We start from the raw sequence: 18638 nt of genomic DNA, 5'->3' as shown, positions 1-18638 counted from the left end.
ACTATTGATTTTTACATAAAATAATTTGCTTTTCCACTCTTTCATTTTCTAAACATAGCTCTTTGGTGTTATTTGCTGTCCTGATTTTGCTGAAAATTATGCAAGAACATAATTAACATGCTACTTATTTCTGCCTCTTTTTATTATGATTAAAGAAAATATTAAATGGGAAGAACCCTAATACTTATACTTGTGATAACACTTTAACACCTATTCACAACTTGATAAATAGGAAGGATATTACCTGTTTTCATTTTGTTGTTGTTTTAAAATATTTTCCATAATTAAGAAATTCTATTCCCATAGAAATGTACTTGAATAATTTCCTCTATTAAAATTTTAATGATTATAAGCTGCATTATAGATATATATTCATCTACTCTCTTTGTTCATTAATGCAATTATATGCTAAAAATTGATTTCTCTAGCTGGAAAATTACTCTTTTAAAACAATTTTGCCATGCAGTTATTGTTTGTGGATTACACTTTCTATAAACACTTTCCACCCCCTCAATTATTTCCTCTACTTTTTCGATGAGGAAGAAGAAGATATGTTTATTCTGAGATTTTATTTCTTTAATGTTTCTCTTGCTTACTGAAACACAGCACTAATCTTGTTATGCCTGACTATCCCCTTCTTTTCATTGTCTAGTCATCTTTATAATAAAAGACAAATCACATGGACAAGCCCATTTGTACACACTATTTAAGTATACCTGTATTTTTGAAATAAAAGCTTGTTTGCTCTTTCTAAATGGGTGTTTCATGCTTATTATTTATTCAGATATCCCTCTGTATCTTCCTGCTAAAGAAAATAATGATCAAAGGCTGTAAGGCAGTAAGTAAATGACCATCAAACAGTTGAAAACCAGTGGTAGAGAAGCCCAACACTTGGCAATAAATAGCCTTTCTCCAGTGACAGCTTATTTCTGCAAGTGCCTCAGCAGGTTTTCATCAGGACTGCCCTGAGAGTTCCCATCTACCTGCAGCACCACAAATGGGGGAAGTTTCTCAGAGAAACCAAGGCAGCATATTCTTTTTCTCTTCCTCGGAACGTGGCTTAGCCAAGGGTTGTTCCTGGTGTTCTGAGATGTCAAATGTGCACAGCTGCCACTGACCGATCCGCTGCAAGACTTCTAGGGTTCAAAGGGTAACTGGGCAGGGAAATTGCCAATGTGCAGACCTGCGGTTGTAAAAGTGCCACCTTCTGATCCCCACTGCTAAATCTGCTTATTGATTCCTATTGGATGAAAAAAGAGAGCTAATGCCTTCAGCTGAAGCAGGATTTTCATATTTGTATAAAAAAGACTGAGCCCCTGGATTAGAGGGGATGGCTCCTTTTCCCTGCATTCTCTTAGGCCTTACACATATGGAATTCTTGACTATCTGGCAATCCATCATCAAGGGTTCACTGTAAACCAGTCTGTGACTCTGTGGCTGGGGTACTGTGCTGGCAAGCAGGTGACAGAAAGCTCAATCCAATCACTACTCAACTCCACATCTCTCACAGAGCAGTAGTAGTGGCTCTTTCACACATTTCGTGTTATGAGCATTATGGTTTGGGCCACAGATCCTCTCTTCCAGCTACAACTCAAATCCCTCAGTCCAGAAGGTCAGAAGAAACCAGGAGTAGCCCTGTGCCAAGGTTTTTCTTCTTGGTTAACTAGATAGTTTCCTGATGAGCCCACACAGCATTTGGTACCTCACCTGAGGTGCCATCTACTCTGTGAACTGCTTACACATAAGTGCAGCATCATGAACTACATTTTGAAAAGGTCCCAAAAGTCTACATGTAGCAACACTTGACTTGTAAATAAGCAGCTTTTATACACAACATGACCTGAGGCATCTCAGGCAAAACTGAGCATCCTCATTCAACTGTTTCAAGTATCTCATTTTTGAAAAGCTTTATAAAATGATCAGAAACTCTGGTTAACCAGACCAAATGGACTAGCAAAAAGCATCTTACAATGACTTGCAACTATATAAGGGAGGCAATAGTGCCAGTTATTCAAACAACCACCACATATATCACAGCTTTAGATATATTCCTTGCAAGCCCAGAATCTAAATACCCCACTGTCGTGATCTGTTTAGCTGGAGAGATGTAGTGGTATTACAGAAAAGGAGAGCTGGCTCATTCACCTCTGGATTCACCAAGGACTGGGTGAGAAAGTTTGAAGAATATTTGTCTGAGTTACTCTTTTTCCTGCTAATTGTCAGCTGCAGTGTTCGCCACTGGATATAGAAAAAATAACGAGTGCAAGGAATGGTGCAATAATCAGAACTCTGAGCCATCACTCACTGTCCTAATTTTTGTTCTATGCAGGAAGTCAAATTAGCTGACTGTTTTAAATGCTAATATTTGCCCTTTACAAATACTATACAGAAAGACAAGGAAAAAATCATGACACAGAGCTTTTCAAGTATGTGCTTGGCATAATTAGAAAGAGGGCAATCTTAGACTCTGGGCAATCCTTGTGACTTCCCTATGCAACATTAACATTTAATACACAACACATCTTTCCTCCCTAATTTCCATATAGTGGTAATGCCTCTGCAGAGAAATACTTTCTTCAGTCTTGTATATTTTAAAGATTACTTTCAGAAGGATGATATTAATTTCAATTACTGTACCTAAAGAGATGGTCAAAGCTTCAGCCTGCTTGGAAACATTTCCCTACACTATTTCCCTCAGCACCTGCTGGCCCAGGTACAAAGCACACAGTGTGAGCTCCTCCTCTGCAGGCAGCCCAGATAACCTCACCTGGGTTAGTGTACAGGTGACTCTCCACAGTTTTCCCAATGCTCTGCAGTTTAACAGTTTGAAGGGACTCATCCCCATGCATGACTGTTGGCAGGCTGCCCAAGGCATCGTGAACCAAATTTGCCACTTCTCTCACATCAAAGAGCTTCAGAAGTTCTGAGTACACTGATGGGAATGAGCTGAGAAACACAGCCTAGGGTGAAAATGGACAGTCAGAACAGTTTTGACATTTATAGAATTTAATAAACTATAGAAATTTAAGTAACTCTAGAGAAATGCCTGGCTTCCAGGGTAGGTAATAGCTTTAAAATTGTTTTATTTTCAGAATTAATAGGCTCACATTCATTAACAGACTTACACTTGTGACTACTTCCTTTAAGTAATATTTAATGATTGTTAATTCCTCCCAGGACAAAGTGCAAGTTCAACTCAGAGCAAAAATATTTATTCTTTAAATACACTTTTGCCTCTATGAGAGAAAATTTTTAAAAGAATGGCAGAATATAGCTGATGTGATACAAAAAATATTTGTGTCGGTTGGTTTACTTTGTTTTAAGGTAAGTAGTATAGCAGCCTCTGTATCTTCCATTTTTCAAATACTGAACATTTTTAATTTGGAGTGAGGCAGCACTGGTAGTCCTGGTTCCCTTCAACAATCTTTAAAATGGGTCAGAAAGTCATTGATGAATTTAAAAACAAAACATTGTAAAAATAAGGAGAACAATGCCAGAGGAAAGAAGCTAAAACTGACATTCCCTTCTACTACTCTAAATCCTCCTGTTTGTGAAAAGTTACACACTCACACTGGTGGCAGAACAGGCTAACATGAGTTAAAAACAATTCTAAATGTGGTTATTTGTATTCTTTTGTTGTCTTTTGACTCCAGCTGCTTACATGATATGACGTGGAAGAACTACCTTTCTAAGTCTGTTCTCTCTGATTTGTCATTTTCTTGGTGGAAGAGTTTTCTACAGAAATTTGGAAAACATTAATTCTTAACAGGATCTTAACCATCTCTGTTTACAGAAACGTGGGAAGAGGATGGTATATTTATATATTTATATATTTAATATACAGCGCTGTCTCCTGTGTTTTGCCTCTACACTGCAGCAGGAGCCCATTTTTGTAGTCACAAGTGAAATAAAAATATCATGTGAGTATTAAACCATATGGTTCATCAAGAATTAAAAACTTTCTGTAAAGCATGACAACTCTGATAGTAGTCTTTGGTATGGCTCAAATTCTTTGGTAAAAACCAAAACAGATAAAATGTTTTATTTGTATCCATCAATATAATTATAATAAAATTCAGTATAAATGTCAGCTTTAGGATTATCTATTCCAAGCATATTTAGAAGGTGCTGGTATGAAAATTTCACACTGTAGGATGGAAAGTTGAAAATGTCACTTTGTTCTAGCAAAAATGCATTTTCTTTCTGAGCAGGCACACATTTTTCACACTGGATGTGGAAAATGCCAAGAAGCCATAACACTTACTTGTAGCTGGGATAAAGCACTGGTTCCTTTGCTCTCCTGGGACAGGAAGAAGCGCACTGACATAAGGAGCTCTTGAATACAGCAGCGAAATTCCTCCTCATTTTGTCCACCAGTAGCAATAGAGAATAATCTTCTTGATTGAACTATGTATTTAAAGATATATTCCTGTGCCTATAAATGCCAAAATCAGAGGTAACTCACAAAAATTAACATGCTTATCTCCAAACAGAGTACATGTAATGATTATATCATTCAAATAAAGAAAAGAATCTGAAACAGGAGGCCATTAGTTAATTGTGATAAATCTCTCTATTGGAACACCAACAAAATTTTAATTTAAAAAACCAAACCAAAACAAACAAGTAAAAACTCAACACCACTTTCTCCTCCCACCCTGCCCCCCCTCCAAAAAAAGCTTAAATTAAGTTGCAAAACTGTTGGAATGCAAATTCAAAACACTGCCCTCTCTTAGTGGCAAGACACCAAAGTTCACAGCAGCATAGAAAAACACAGAAGGGTACCACATTGATACTTTATTTCCAAATTGTAGTACGTGTCCCACATGGGATTATTGTGTTGTATAACTCAGCCTGATGGCACGTTATGCTCTTCTGATAGCACAAACCAAGGCAACAAGAACAACCACAACCACCACAATCAGCAGAATTCCCTGGGGTCAGGACTGAACCACTAAGTCAGCATTTAGATTCATGCCATGGGTTACCAGTGTAACCTATATTTGATTCCTCTGCCTCATTCAGTAAGGAACATAGAGCTCCACAGACTAATGGTAGTGAGCCTCAATGGTCAGCTTGCTGACATAAACTGAAAATCTGCAGCTCCATAGAATTAGTACTACTCTTCCATCATTTATATATATTCCGCTTCATTCCCTAAGTTAAACCCACATGTACTGTATGAATACACCATTCAAATATATAATTCAATAATATTTATTACCTTTAGTACTTGCTGTATGTGATCATGAAGCTCCACCTCAGTGACTCGATCAATATGCCACTTCAGTACTTTTATAAGATCTCTATAATAGCACATCAGAAAGCATTACAACACAGAGGTGGGAGAAGGGTTAACTTTGCACATAAAATGCAAACCAAAAGCTGTCATATGAGAAACACTGGCAAAATAAAAAATAGATCACTAGATTTCACTGATCACCACAGACTCAATAGTACACTTAGTTTTAAGTCTGCTGAAGAGCAGCACCTAATAGATCTCTGATGAATGGCCAATACCAGCACTAAGTAAACAGTAGAATGATTTTAACAAGGATACACTATTTGCTTAACCTAATGATTGATTCTTTTAGTATAGTAAAACTGTCAGTATTAAATCAGATAGAAAAAGTACAGACTTCACCTGTATGCAAGTGCTCCTGCAAAATGACTTTCAATGTAAGTGTCCATTACTGGCTTAAAGTGGTGAAACTTGCTGTCCTGCAGCAAATTTATTATATGAACCTAAATGTGAGAGAAAAAGGAAAAAAAAAAAACCACCTTTTTTTTTTGTTTTACTTGGCTTTTAGCTAGTGCTAAGCATGATCACAAAATGAAACTTACCAAGCAATCAAATACTTTTGATCCATATTTTTGAGAATTTTCATCTAAAATACCAAATAAAGTGTCTAGCGTATCTTGAAGAAACTTTATGGAGAGAATAAGAGTGTTATTAACAAGATGCTTCTGTGACATAGAAATACATTATTTCCTTCGTATCATCTAAAAGGATGAAAACATATATACCTTCACTATTTCTGAACCATCAATTTCTTTTAATTTTGAGAGGCAACCTGCAATTTTGTCTGGGTGGGTTCTCCACTTCAGAAGGTCAAGCATATCTCCTGCAAAAACAAAATGCAAGATTAAAGTTGGAAGCAAAGCAGTTTTTCCTATTTTAAATTTTACTATTACAGTTCACTCAGCAAAATCTGGCATCATTAAAACAAAACACCTTCAAATTTGCTATAATATGATCTTTCCAAGAACACATTTTCATTCCATTCTGTAATTGCTCCACCAATACAAACATAAGAACATGTTACTGGGTCACTAAAATCACTCTCCTGTGGCCACTCTATCATGCAATCTCATCCAGATACTATCTTAAATAAAGCAGTTATTTGCCCTCTCTCATCCCATTGAAGGCTGCCTTCCAGAGGTACTCTGGAAGCCAGAAACAATCTCCTAATTGCTACCTTGACTGTATTTGAAGCACTCATGTTTCTATGGCCTTGTAGAGCTCAAACATGATGCCTCTAAGATCCCACTTGATTAACAAGAAAAAAATCTCTTCTGGAAAATGAACTCTTCTGAGCTAAAAAATACCTGAGTATGTCCAAACTTCCTCCAGTTTTAATTCCTTAACCTTCAGCTTCCTTAACCAAAATGATAACTACATTATAGATAAGATTACATCATTTTCTACATCATTAGCAAGCTCATACATCTCTTGTAAACACCTGACATGTACATTCTAGAACTTGAGTGTCTTTTAGATAGACATATTCATGTCACCAATATGATGCTTCTCCTGTTTAGCACTATTCAGCTCCCTGGATAAAGAAGAATCCCCAGGAGTCTCCACTAGGATATCCTGCCTTTTCCACCATTAGAGTCAATCTAATTTCTACTCTTTCTTATTATTTAAATCAAAGTTACAATATTTTGCTGTATCATAGTCCCTCTCAACTGATGAGACCTTTCAACAACATATTAGCAGAAAATTGTCTCATATTTTAGTGAAGTCACTCTCATCTCCACATCCTTCCAGTGCTTTAAAACAGATAAATCCCAGAGATTTCTTCATATCTAGTAGTAATTTCCATCTGCTCAGGAAGGAAATTCCTTTCACTATAGTGCAACTTTCTGCTTCCATTTTAACTTTTACTTGCTTGTTTGAAAATTCTTATTTCTAATCTATATGTTTTCTTATGTGCTGCATTGCTGAACTGCTGCATTTCCTCCTGACAGTAAATAAAAAAATTGGAAAAGCAAGATTAAGAAGTTCATTCTGGCATTATTTGTGTTTGATAAACTCATCTTACAGCACATCTGAATTAGTTACACATTGATTTTTTCATCCACGGTTTCTTGTAAATACTACCAGAAAATTCATCATGGACAGATGGCCCAATGACTATATCTGCCCTTCCACATATCTTAAATGTAAGTTCTACATTTAGTAGTCTTTGAACACATGTTATTGCTTCACAGAGGTACTAAAAAGCCCACCTTGCTATAAGATTGAGAATTTCTTGTTCCATACCATTCAATATCCTAAAATAGTTTTGCAAACTTGGCTTGGTTTTTCAGCAGTTTTTCCTTGCTGAACTCAAACACATCTGCAGAGCTCCTTTCAAGCTGTATTCAGTAAAAGCTACACATATTTTTGACTGTTAAATTAAATAAATTCCAAATCTCTTTTATATTCAAGTTTACTACTGCCACACTTCACTGACCAGCTTTTCAGAAATTCTCAGTGCCTAGTGGTTTGAAGCAGAAAACCTTAATCACCATCCAACCCTTCCACCAGTTTAAGCTACAGTCCAGCTGATCACTGCCCTGCACTGTGTCAGAAGGAGCCAGGGTTTCTGAAGAGTTCTCAGTAGCTATTAAAGTAAGAAGTTAATAGCAAGTTTTCCTTTTGGTTCAGCACCTTTTTGGCTGCTTTCTACCACAGACTGTTTTCAACACCCATGTTTGTGTCATCTCTTTCCTGGTTTGCTCCAGGGAAGTTCCTCTATACCACAAAAAAATGAAGTAATAATTTTTACTTTATTAACACTAAAAAATCTCCACTTACATTCAGATTTTGCCATAGATGTTAATGGCAAACAACCAACATAAAATTCCACAAATATTTTGCTGCCTTAATTGCTTTTGATGGACACAGACTGTTTTGATGCATTTATGTGTTATATTTTTGCTTTACTTCAAGCTGTGTTGCATGGAAAAAAGACATCCTTGAATTGCACTGAATGTTGAAGAGTCCCACACATGTATCAGAGACACATCCCAAAGATCAAGGACAAATTATAGCTCTTATTATTCTTTCTGGCAGGAATTTTTAAGGAACAAGATTTACAAATCCAGCGAATTACGTTTGTCTTTCAGATAATTAAATGTCCTTCCACACTTTAAGCCTCAGCCCAAGCTGACGAGTAGCAAGCTATAAGTTCAGAGCAGGAAAAACACTTCTTTACAGGTTTGCTGGAGTAACTTGGTAGAAAATGGTTAACACTCAATATTAGGGATTTGTTGGGGGATTTAAAAAGAAAAAGAAAGCAAATGTAAGACACTCACTTCAAAGAATTTATTTCAAGGGAAGTGCTAAGGAGGAAAGACATTCTAAGATAACATTAGCAAATAGCCTAAGCATAAATGACATGAATAGAAAATCTGACGTGAGTCACAAGGGAATGGATAGCAGTGTGTAACGTAGTAAGAGACATGAAAATATAAAACTGTTCCCAGAATAGGCCCACTAGGAAATCATAGTTTTGGAAAAGGGAAAAAGTCACTGGTGATGAGTAATTTTGCTGAAGAATAAAAATATTTCCAATGCATTATCTTCAAAATAATCAAGGCCTGTATGTTTAAAACAGACTACACCTGACCTGTTATCCCTACCAAATAAAACATGTCCTCTCTCAAAGCATGCAATTTAAATCCAAAGAGCTACATTTAATTGAAAGTTTAGAATCATGAGTTTAAGGAAGTGGTTTGGGATGATTTTCCATCTCTCTCACATAAGTCCTGAGACATCAGAAATTGACTTGTTATGACACTACTACACTTCAGGAGGAAAAGACTGAATTTCAGAACTGGCAGTCAGCATGTCTCTTCCAACAGGCTGCTTCTGTGGTCACCAACACTTCCTCCATAACTAGAGTTATTTGGAAAGCTGCCCAGTGCTATTTGTGTTTTATTGATTCACTGGTTTTTTTGGTTTTTTTTTTTTTTTTTTAATGCAGCTAGAAGTATTTCACCTCCGCCATGCTGTATGGTGTGTTTGTTGCTCTGCTGCTGAACAGCTGCTGACCAGGGATGTCCCAATCAGTGCTGACAAACAAGTGGATGCCAACAGCTAAAATGTTCAGACTTACTGGAAGGATCCCGACTCTCTTGCAGCCAACAATCCCTGCTATATGTCAAACACAAAGACTGTTTTGGTAACTACTCAGTAGAAAAATACTGTGCTCTCAATCACTCTTTTGGGGTTTTATAGAGTAATGAAAAATAACTACCCATCTAAGAATATAATAGAAAAAAGCTAGTATACTTTTTGCTAATATTAACTGATTAGCTATCCAGGATCAAAAGGAAAAGAGAAGGAAAAACTAAATAGCAGAAAGATTAGATAAGGACGCGTTCTCAGCCATGATGAACGCACAGACTTCCCTGGTTAGAAGGTCTCTAAAAATGGTTTGGAAATAATCCTAACAACCCCTCCAAAGTGCCCAGGGTAAGGAAGTTATGGATCCCAACAACTAGGAGTCAGCCTCCATCCCCCAGTCCCCATAATTTTAATATGCATGAGAGCTGATGGCATGTGGGAACAATCAATGAGAGAATGACAGCTGAGTAAAATTTCCCAGCAAGTGAGTAAAGCTGCAGCCTAATTCAGTCACACCCTTTACAAGTCTGGGTTTGGGGTCCTTCCCCACCCCATAGCCAGACAACAGAATAATTTTTAATTCATTTTCAGACTGAACATTGTTGTTTGTAAACAACAGGTGAATCTCTGAGACATTCAGAAAAAATCTCCAAACTTAAAAACAAATTAAAAAATAACCAGCAATTTTCAAAAATACCAATACAAATGCTTACCAAAAAAAATTAAATACACAGATCTTTTTAATCCTGTGGTTTTTAATACATAAGCTACATTCTCTCAGGGATAACTGAAGTAATGCTCACATGACCAAATATCCACATGCTTTGCTCTATGTTCATTTTCTGAGCATGCAATAGATTTTGGCAAATTTTTGTTTAAAAGAATGGGGATTTGGAAACTCACCAAGATGAACTTCCCAAAGAAGATCCTTGGAGAAAATATGAGCCTGTCTATTGAAAATATTTCCACCCTCTGAAGTACTGCTGAAATAATTGTTAACTCTTTCAGAGCTGAAAAGGGGATCAATATTATTCAGATATTCTACACCCTCTTACTCAGAATATGGTTAAAAATAGGAGGAAATTTTGTGCCCTATGCCACACATCTACTTAAAATAAGTACAAAATAACTTCTGTACTGTAAATAAAAATTATTACTAGAACCACAGACAGCAGGGAACTATTTATCAGTGAGACACTTCTAAGTTCCAGGCAGCACTTTTATGCATGTCTAAGTACCAGTACATTAATGTAATTTCCTAAATCAAGGCCTTTAACTGAAGCAAATTTAGTCTCTGATTCCCTATTAGCTACCTTTGGGAAAATCTTTCATTGAGTAACTTCATTACTATGGTAATTGCTATGAAAATACAAAATGGGTGTGTGCAAGGAAACAAGCCACTTACTGGTTGCACACAGTTCTATTTTGGACACTTGGTATTAAAGGGTGAAAATTAAGAGCGCTATTTCAACTTTAAAAGCTGCTCTGTTTTTGCTAAACATCTTTAACCAATTTGCAGGCAGTTAGCAATTCTACCATCATACACACAAGATGAATAAAGTCACAGATATTCACACACCAGAGAGATCAAAGAATCAATATATAATTGTAGGTCTATCAAAGAATGGTCAGAAACACATTACCAAGCAAATACACAATATTTAGAAATTTTTGGAAAACTGTTCCACAGTTTTTTTGTTTTAGTTACAGGTAGATCAGTTATGGCAGGTAAACAAGAACCTCAAGAACTTTATACATAACACTAGTTAAAAACTTTACACAGAGCACTGGTAGAGTGTGTAAACACATGTATTTAAATCTGCTGCTCCTTATAGCCAGTGTATAAACTGTTTTAAGTAGTAATAAATGTTTGTTGGCTTGAAGAGAAACAAAAAAGCAATATATGCCTAACTAGAAACAAACTGCTACAGCCGAAAGCTGACGATAAGTATTTCATAAAAAATCTACAACAAACAGATTAAGAGGTTTTATAAAGCAGCTGGGTTTTGATAACTGATTCCAGAAGTGCTGCATTTGATTCCAATATCATGATCATCTAAAAAGCATTCTTGAACTACTTAAAAACAGTGGTTCATCATGATCCATTTGTTTCCATCTGGATATAAAAAAATTATGAAGAAAACCAGTTCACAAAATAGAACATAAGCTATTTTTGAGTACATCCATGCTTGCTTGGCATGGAAAAGACTGACTATGACACTCATTTCAGCTCATCATGTTTTAAATAATCAACATATCCTACCATTTTGTGTGAGTTTGGTGGAGCAGAGAAAGGATGTAATCCAGAAGGACTCCTTAGTGGATTTTACTGCTTGGCTGTTGTTTCCTAGGGATATTCCCTTTGAAAAGGGGAGTTTGAGGTAGCGACCAGAATCCTGAAGGTTTGCATTTTCTTCACACTGCGGAAACAAACCAGTTAAAATAACTGTACTGCACAAAACAATTGACCAAATCTCTAAATTATATGAATCATTGTTTCTCTGTCAGAAACTGAAGAATTTCCAATTTGCCTGTTGCAGCTTTGGTTTTAGAACATAGCATTCAAATTTAACAAATTTGCACAGGTTACATTAAATTAATAGCTACAAATTTTCATGTTGAAATCTAAACTTTATCTGGGAGCACATAAAATCTGCTGAACAAAGTGACAGTTCTCATATGTGGAAAGAGAATTCCACAAAATTAAAATAACTTACCGTTGTGAAATTCATTGTAACACAATGTGATATAATAGTAAGACTTAGGAAAACCAATGCACTGAAACACATACCTAGATTCAATTGCAGTTTATATCAGGAAGGTGAATATTAAACAATCAGCAATGGATATTTTAATGGTGACAAGATTATCATTTATTTGATAATCAATACAGACTTTCTCAATTTAATGTCTCTGGACATTCAAAGTAGGTTCCAGTGGAATCATTACTGCTAATGACTGCTAATTCAAATTACCTTGTGTACAATTAGTTCATGGGTGCCATCTGGCAGAGTCCTCCCATTTTCCTGCATCAGGGGCACGAAAGAAAAGCCAAACAACTTCTTCTCACCCTTTTCTTTTGCTGAAATGCATGTATAAATAGCAGCAGTTAATATTATACTTTTTAGACAAAATAAATGTATAAATGCAACATAGGAAAGTACACTGGAGCTGCAGCTAGTCAGATGAAGATTATCTTGAATTGCTGTTCCAATTTGCACATCATCTCCTTTTTTATCTTTAAATCAGAAGGGAGTATTCTGAAATAATTTAGTATATATTAATAACAAATAATGTAAGCCACCAAGTATGCAAGCTTAGCAACATATAGAAGTTTATCCTCCTCTGTGGAACCTTTCTTTCATGCCTTGGAATGCAGAATGTGGAACCAGTCAGCAGTTTTTACCTCAAAATCATCTCTAAAATGTTTCATAATGTTTTAAAGTTTTTAGAATTTTGTAAGCAAAAAAAGCATTACAGAGAAAGCTCATGCAGCTGTCTTTTCCCTGAGGTGTTATGGAAACTCATGTGCTGACTGCAGCCCTAATGGGGAGGGCCAGCAGAAGTCATGAGCAGCACTCACTGGAGCAGTGCCGGAATTCACAGCGGATGTGAGCGCCTCGGAACTTATCCACAGGGATGGGAAGCTTCAGCAGCTCAGCCCACCTGGGGCCATTGTTGTGATAAAGCACAAAAGAATGGTACTCGCTGGCTGGTGGCTCTCCAGAGCCAAATGAGATAAAATCCTAGTGAAGGAAAAACACGATTAAGGATAGATCAATTCACTGGTAAAATGACATCAAGGACTGCTCTTCCAAGGAAGACTATTTAATGTTTACATTCATAACATAAATGCCAAATGTGGTACAATGTTCAGTATCTTATAACCCTCAAAAAAGGCAGCACTGTTTTTTATACTTGCAATTAGAAAATTAGAAACAGCAAGAATCATTCACATAATTCAGAGCAGAAGTGTTTATCAGGGTGTACTGGGTGATCAGGGAGGTTTAAGCAACACACGTGTTGTGGATTCCCATGACACAACGCAATCCTGCCAATGTTATGCCCCAGCAACAAAGAATGGAACTGAGACCAGGATAGCCCAGCTCAAGATCTTCAATCATCTGAAATAAGCCTGTAACCCCGGCACTATCAGTGGTATGTCCCAGGATTAGAAAATAAATGTGGATTCTGTGATCAAGAGGAAGCAAAGTGTTGGCTGCCTTTACACCACCCATGATGGACTCCCCATAGCAAGGCAGACAAATGGATTTGTCTAAAGTCCTGACTTGGGGATATCTATTAATTCTCTGTGGGAAAGGTAAGGTGCAGCTTTTACAATTATAATCTCAATATCATGTTTATGTTTAACATACACACACACTTATGTTTATATATATAAAATGGGTCTACACTGGATGCCACGGATCAATAAGCACAATTTCACTTCAGATACAAAAGCACACAATTTGAGCCAGGCTTTCTTCATTTTGTTACCCCACAAACCATGAAATCATGCAGAATATATGAAAATACTACTTCCAAATTTAAAACAAAACAAAAACCATATAGAAATATGTGAGGAAAAGTTTGAATGCGAACAGAAATCTTTCTGGTATAGTAAAATGTTGAGAAACAGTCATCTATTAATAATTAAAATTTAAACCATTGCCTGTTTGTAAGCCATCACCAGCCTCATAAAATAAAATTTGAAGATGAAAAGGAATATTAATTTCTTTTTTTTACTGATACATGGTGCTGACTTCTGCAGCAAGAATCTCTAATTTATTAAAATCAGACACAAAATTCACAATTATCAAGAAGTTATTCTGTGTAACATAAAAAAATTGCATATTTCTAAGAATAATTTTTAGGAAATACAAAGTTTCCCAAACTTGATCTTCCTTCAACATTTTCCAACATTTTAATGGAATCATCAGTTATTTAGTTGGCAATTTTACAGGTTTATCCCAATCATGTAATTCATCACAGAAATAAAACAAACATATAATAAGGTTTAATAATATAGACATTTTATAAATCTTTTAAGCAAAGTGGAAACACTTTGAATACCTAAAGACAGCAAAAGATAAATATGTCCTTTCCAAAGCATTTTTGTATTCTTCAATCAGTGCCACAAAAGAGGATTTACACGTGAAAAAGTGTATCAAAATTAACTACAGAAAGGAAAAACATAAAACAAGGATACCTTTAAAATTTGACCACTGCTGTCCACCACATGCATTGTCACTTCCACATTTCTGGCCACACTTTTCCCTCCTTTCTCAAATTCTCCTCTTTCTACAGTGATATATAAATCATTCCTCATTTCACCTATTAAAAAAGCAAAAACAGAACAATGTGTCCAAAATTCAGTCCAACTTGCTAAATTTTGCTTTCAGTACTTCAGTAGATTTTCATGATATCTTACAAAGGACAGTGCTGCACCCACAATTTATCCGCATTTTTGGATTTTAAACAATAATTGTGCTCATAAACCAAGAAAAGCAAAAGATCTTCATCCCTCTCAAAAATCAAAGATTATTTGCCATACAAAAGCAGTTCTAGGGGCTTCTACTCATCTGTTGAGTCTGTTTGGTCTTTTCATTGGCTCCTCGAGGTATACTGCAGCCAGTGTCTAGCTCCACCTCACTTAATTCTTCTTCTAATCTAAGGCAATATTAATGTATTTCCTTTCATCTGTAACTGTTACAGATCTCTGTTTAATTGATTACGACTTTTCTTCTGCTTAATCTTAACAGGAAATGTATTATTTTGCAAAAGGGAAAACCAAGAACTGGTGCTCTTTCCATTAGAAGGGCAGTCTTCCCGGATTATGAGTATTACAATTTGTAATCTAAAAAAATCTCAATATATTTTACATTAATAGGGTGTTCCAAAGCTTTTGAGGGAAAAGTTTGCTTAGTTAGCTTATTTTTTGCTTGTTGGAAAGGCTTCTCAGAAATTAGACTCTTCATCAGGACATTTAAACTACAAATCCAATACAGACACCACCTAAGTACCATATGGTATGCACAAGGACTGCTAGCACATCTAAATTTAAATTCTTTTCACGTTCATGCAGTATCACACTAAGTAGTCTGTCAGAACACAAACAGATCATATGGACTAGATCAATAGTAATTTTATTTTAGCTTCAGTTGACACAAATTGCAAAGTTTGATGAAAAGAGGAAAGAGTGGTTGCAGTGGGGACCTGGCAGGGGTAAAAGCAGTACTGGTAGTGACTCAAGTGCCATAGTAGGGAAACCCCTGTTCTGTTTAAAGATGCTGAACCTATTTGTGAAGAGTGCAAACAAATCCAACTCTTGAACAAAGTTACCAGAACTACTTTGAAGCAAATGGACATTCCTTGTGAAAGGCAGAACAATGAAGGATGAACAGCATCATAATTAGAAGAATTTTCTAAAATTCTTATTTCTGGACTTTGTTGAAACAGAAATTGAGATTATATGTTTTCATCTAGAGAAATGCAAGTTTAGTGAAAAGGGAATTTCATCTTTTAATAAGGCAGATTTTCACTCAGCACTGCTGAAAGTGTGATAGTTTGGTATATTTATAGGTGTGCCACTTGGAAGGCAACCATGGGATGTGTACTTGTATTGTGGGTAAAATTAATTATAATATATGTAACATAAATAATTAATGCATGTTCAATTTCTAGCTGCATTTTAATTTGCAAGTAGAATTTGACATGCTTGAACTTTCCATAATACTCTCATGTTTCACATTCCTTACATTTTAATGCAACTCTCTAGTAATTTTTAAGTAACAGAAACAATGATCTTGCTATAGTTAATCTAATATTTTTATAATATTATTACATCACTGGATGCAAAATAATTAAATGATTCCTCCAAAGCACAATCTAAATGATAAAAAGATTTAAAGAAGAAATTGCCATATCACAGATGCCTCAAGACCCATGCCCACAAACAAGGGGGGAAATCTGCCATTGTATTACCTTATTATCAGTAACCTGCTGAAACAATCATGGGCAGAGGCTAGAATACAGCTAGACAGAATCAACAGAACAAATACAAATAGTATTCACTTAAGAGTGTCTGAAGTCAAGGATGAAAGAGCTGAATTACTAATAAGTGAGAGCAACCACCAGATCAGGCTCTGGTTCCTGGTGGGAAACAGGATTAAAATAAGCAAAAGGTGATGGTTATTCAGGTGATGGCCTTGTAAGAAAAAAAACCAAAAAACCCAACACCAAACACAAAAGCAATCTCAAAACAAAACCCAAACACAAACTCAAAGCTTTCCAAAGGATGTTATGAATGTAAGTAACGTAAAATGATGAAAGGAAAAGATGGAGAAATTGTGAAAAAAAAATCAGCTACAGGATATGAAAATGGCAATCATAAGGACTCAGGAAATCCCTTGAGTTGAAAATAGCTGGAGGCTGGGAGACCATCCGGGGGTAATTACCATACTCTTAGGTGCATACTCAGCTTTTACAAAAATGCCATTTTTCCACCTTCCTTAACAAAAATTCTCACTCCAAAAATTGAAATTGTCTGTTTAAATTAAGTTAGGGCATTAGTTTGTGGTTCCACTTCCCATAAAAAACATTCAAAATCCTCTATAAAGCATTCAAACATCAGCACATTGCTGAATATATCTATATTCCTTTAACTGATCTTTCTTATTTAGGGTAACTATAATTACACATTTGATTATAAGAATATGCATCATTTTTCTATGGGATCTTTGCCTTCACCAGTCAACCAGACAGATTAAATAAACTTGTCACTAAGGTAGTCAATTACCACCATAAGTAGCACTGAAAGGCCAAGTCCAGCTGAATATCAGAGTTCTGAGGTAGACTTTGGTGAGTACAAAAGGTATCTTCAGCTGAACTTATCTGCATGACTGAAATAAATCTTACAGGTGTATGTGTACTGAGACTTTACAGTGTTACACTTCACCAAATGTGAGGAATCAACACAGAAATAGGAAGGGCACATTTCAAACAGCACAGTACATCAGATTTTAATTACTGGTTGAAACATACCTACAGAATTAAATCTCTATCAGACAGAGGCTTTAGATGAGATTTAACAAGCAACACACTAATTCCAGCCCATTTCTGTGTTGAGAAATACAGTGTCTCCTTCTCCAAGCTTGTCTCAGAGAAAACATCCAATGGCTGTTTTCAGCATGAAGTTTGGTACAGGAATAAGCAACTGAAAACAATATTAAAAAACGTGCTCAGCTTTTGAAGTGACAAACCTACCTCCGCCTATAATGATACTGAGTGGTACGCAAGATCTAGAGCACTTGAAAGTATTTGTTTCAAAACAAAGGGCAGCTCATTTCTCCCTGCTCTGATGGAGCATTTCCATTCCCTGGCCCCTGTTATTACAGGTCACTTTCACCTGTCTGAATTTAGGGCATCCAGACTGTGAAATGAACACGCGGCGAGCAATACTCGGTTAGTAACATTCTTAGCCAGAGTCAAATCCCACATCAAATCAGCTTTGTCTAGGACTGTCAGCTTTCTGGGTAAGAAATGACTATCAAATAATGAATCACACACGTTTAAAATCAATAAACATTTTCTGTGAAGCTAAACTACCTAAGTCTCCTTAGAAGTCAAAGATACTTCATGTAGGTTATGAACTGAGTCAGCAGATGCTGGAGAAAAGCAAATTAAAGAAGCCTTTTGTAGCATTTCTGTGTTATTTGAATGATTTCACTGCTTAAAAAGCTGTTTATCTTGGTAAAGCTACTTTCTAGACATTATTTCAAGAAAAAAAATGAGGTTAACATGTTACAACCAGCATAGGTAAGACAGAGGATTGTTGTACATTGGGTGTGAGATGGTAAACAACAAAGAAGACATAAAAAAGTTGGTGTTGGTCCCTATGAGAGGGGGAAGTAATAAGCTGTTTTTGGAAAAATCAGAACTGTGAGGACCAAGGAGTGTATCTAGGGAAGTTGGTTGTCCATCTGACAATCATGCAACTGAATGTGTTGAAAAGGGTTATATTCTGTCCTAATTACAGAAGTGACCCAATAAGCCCAACACTTTGGGACTTAGTTAGCACCCTATGATTTCACCTTTTCACCAAAAGCAGGCTGACAAATTCCTACAAGAGCTTCTAGTATTAAGTGAGGGTTAAAGCCATATGGAAACTGAATTTTCACAGAATTTAACAACGACAACAAAGTCAAGCTGCAGTGGTGTGAATACAGACATAACATGC

At 36.1% G+C, this 18638-nt stretch overlaps 1 protein-coding gene across 1 annotated transcript in view; it reads right to left on the bottom strand.

Annotated features, from left to right (window-relative positions):
- The window catches only part of DOCK4 (dedicator of cytokinesis 4), a 223293-nt gene that overhangs the window by 67115 nt on the left and 137540 nt on the right, over positions 1–18638 (bottom strand). The window contains exons 14-23 of the mRNA XM_059471869.1: positions 14610–14734; positions 12984–13146; positions 12376–12482; positions 11664–11820; positions 6028–6125; positions 5845–5928; positions 5645–5745; positions 5225–5306; positions 4265–4435; positions 2768–2960 (exon numbers count right to left, since the gene is read on the bottom strand). Coding sequence (XP_059327852.1) covers positions 2768–2960; positions 4265–4435; positions 5225–5306; positions 5645–5745; positions 5845–5928; positions 6028–6125; positions 11664–11820; positions 12376–12482; positions 12984–13146; positions 14610–14734 — 1281 coding nt within the window. The remainder of the gene's footprint in view (positions 1–2767; positions 2961–4264; positions 4436–5224; positions 5307–5644; positions 5746–5844; positions 5929–6027; positions 6126–11663; positions 11821–12375; positions 12483–12983; positions 13147–14609; positions 14735–18638) is intronic.

The sequence above is a fragment of the Ammospiza nelsoni genome, chromosome 5, assembly GCF_027579445.1.
Source record: "Ammospiza nelsoni isolate bAmmNel1 chromosome 5, bAmmNel1.pri, whole genome shotgun sequence".
NCBI lineage: Eukaryota > Metazoa > Chordata > Aves > Passeriformes > Passerellidae > Ammospiza > Ammospiza nelsoni.
This window is presented reverse-complemented; position numbering and strand designations above follow the sequence as displayed.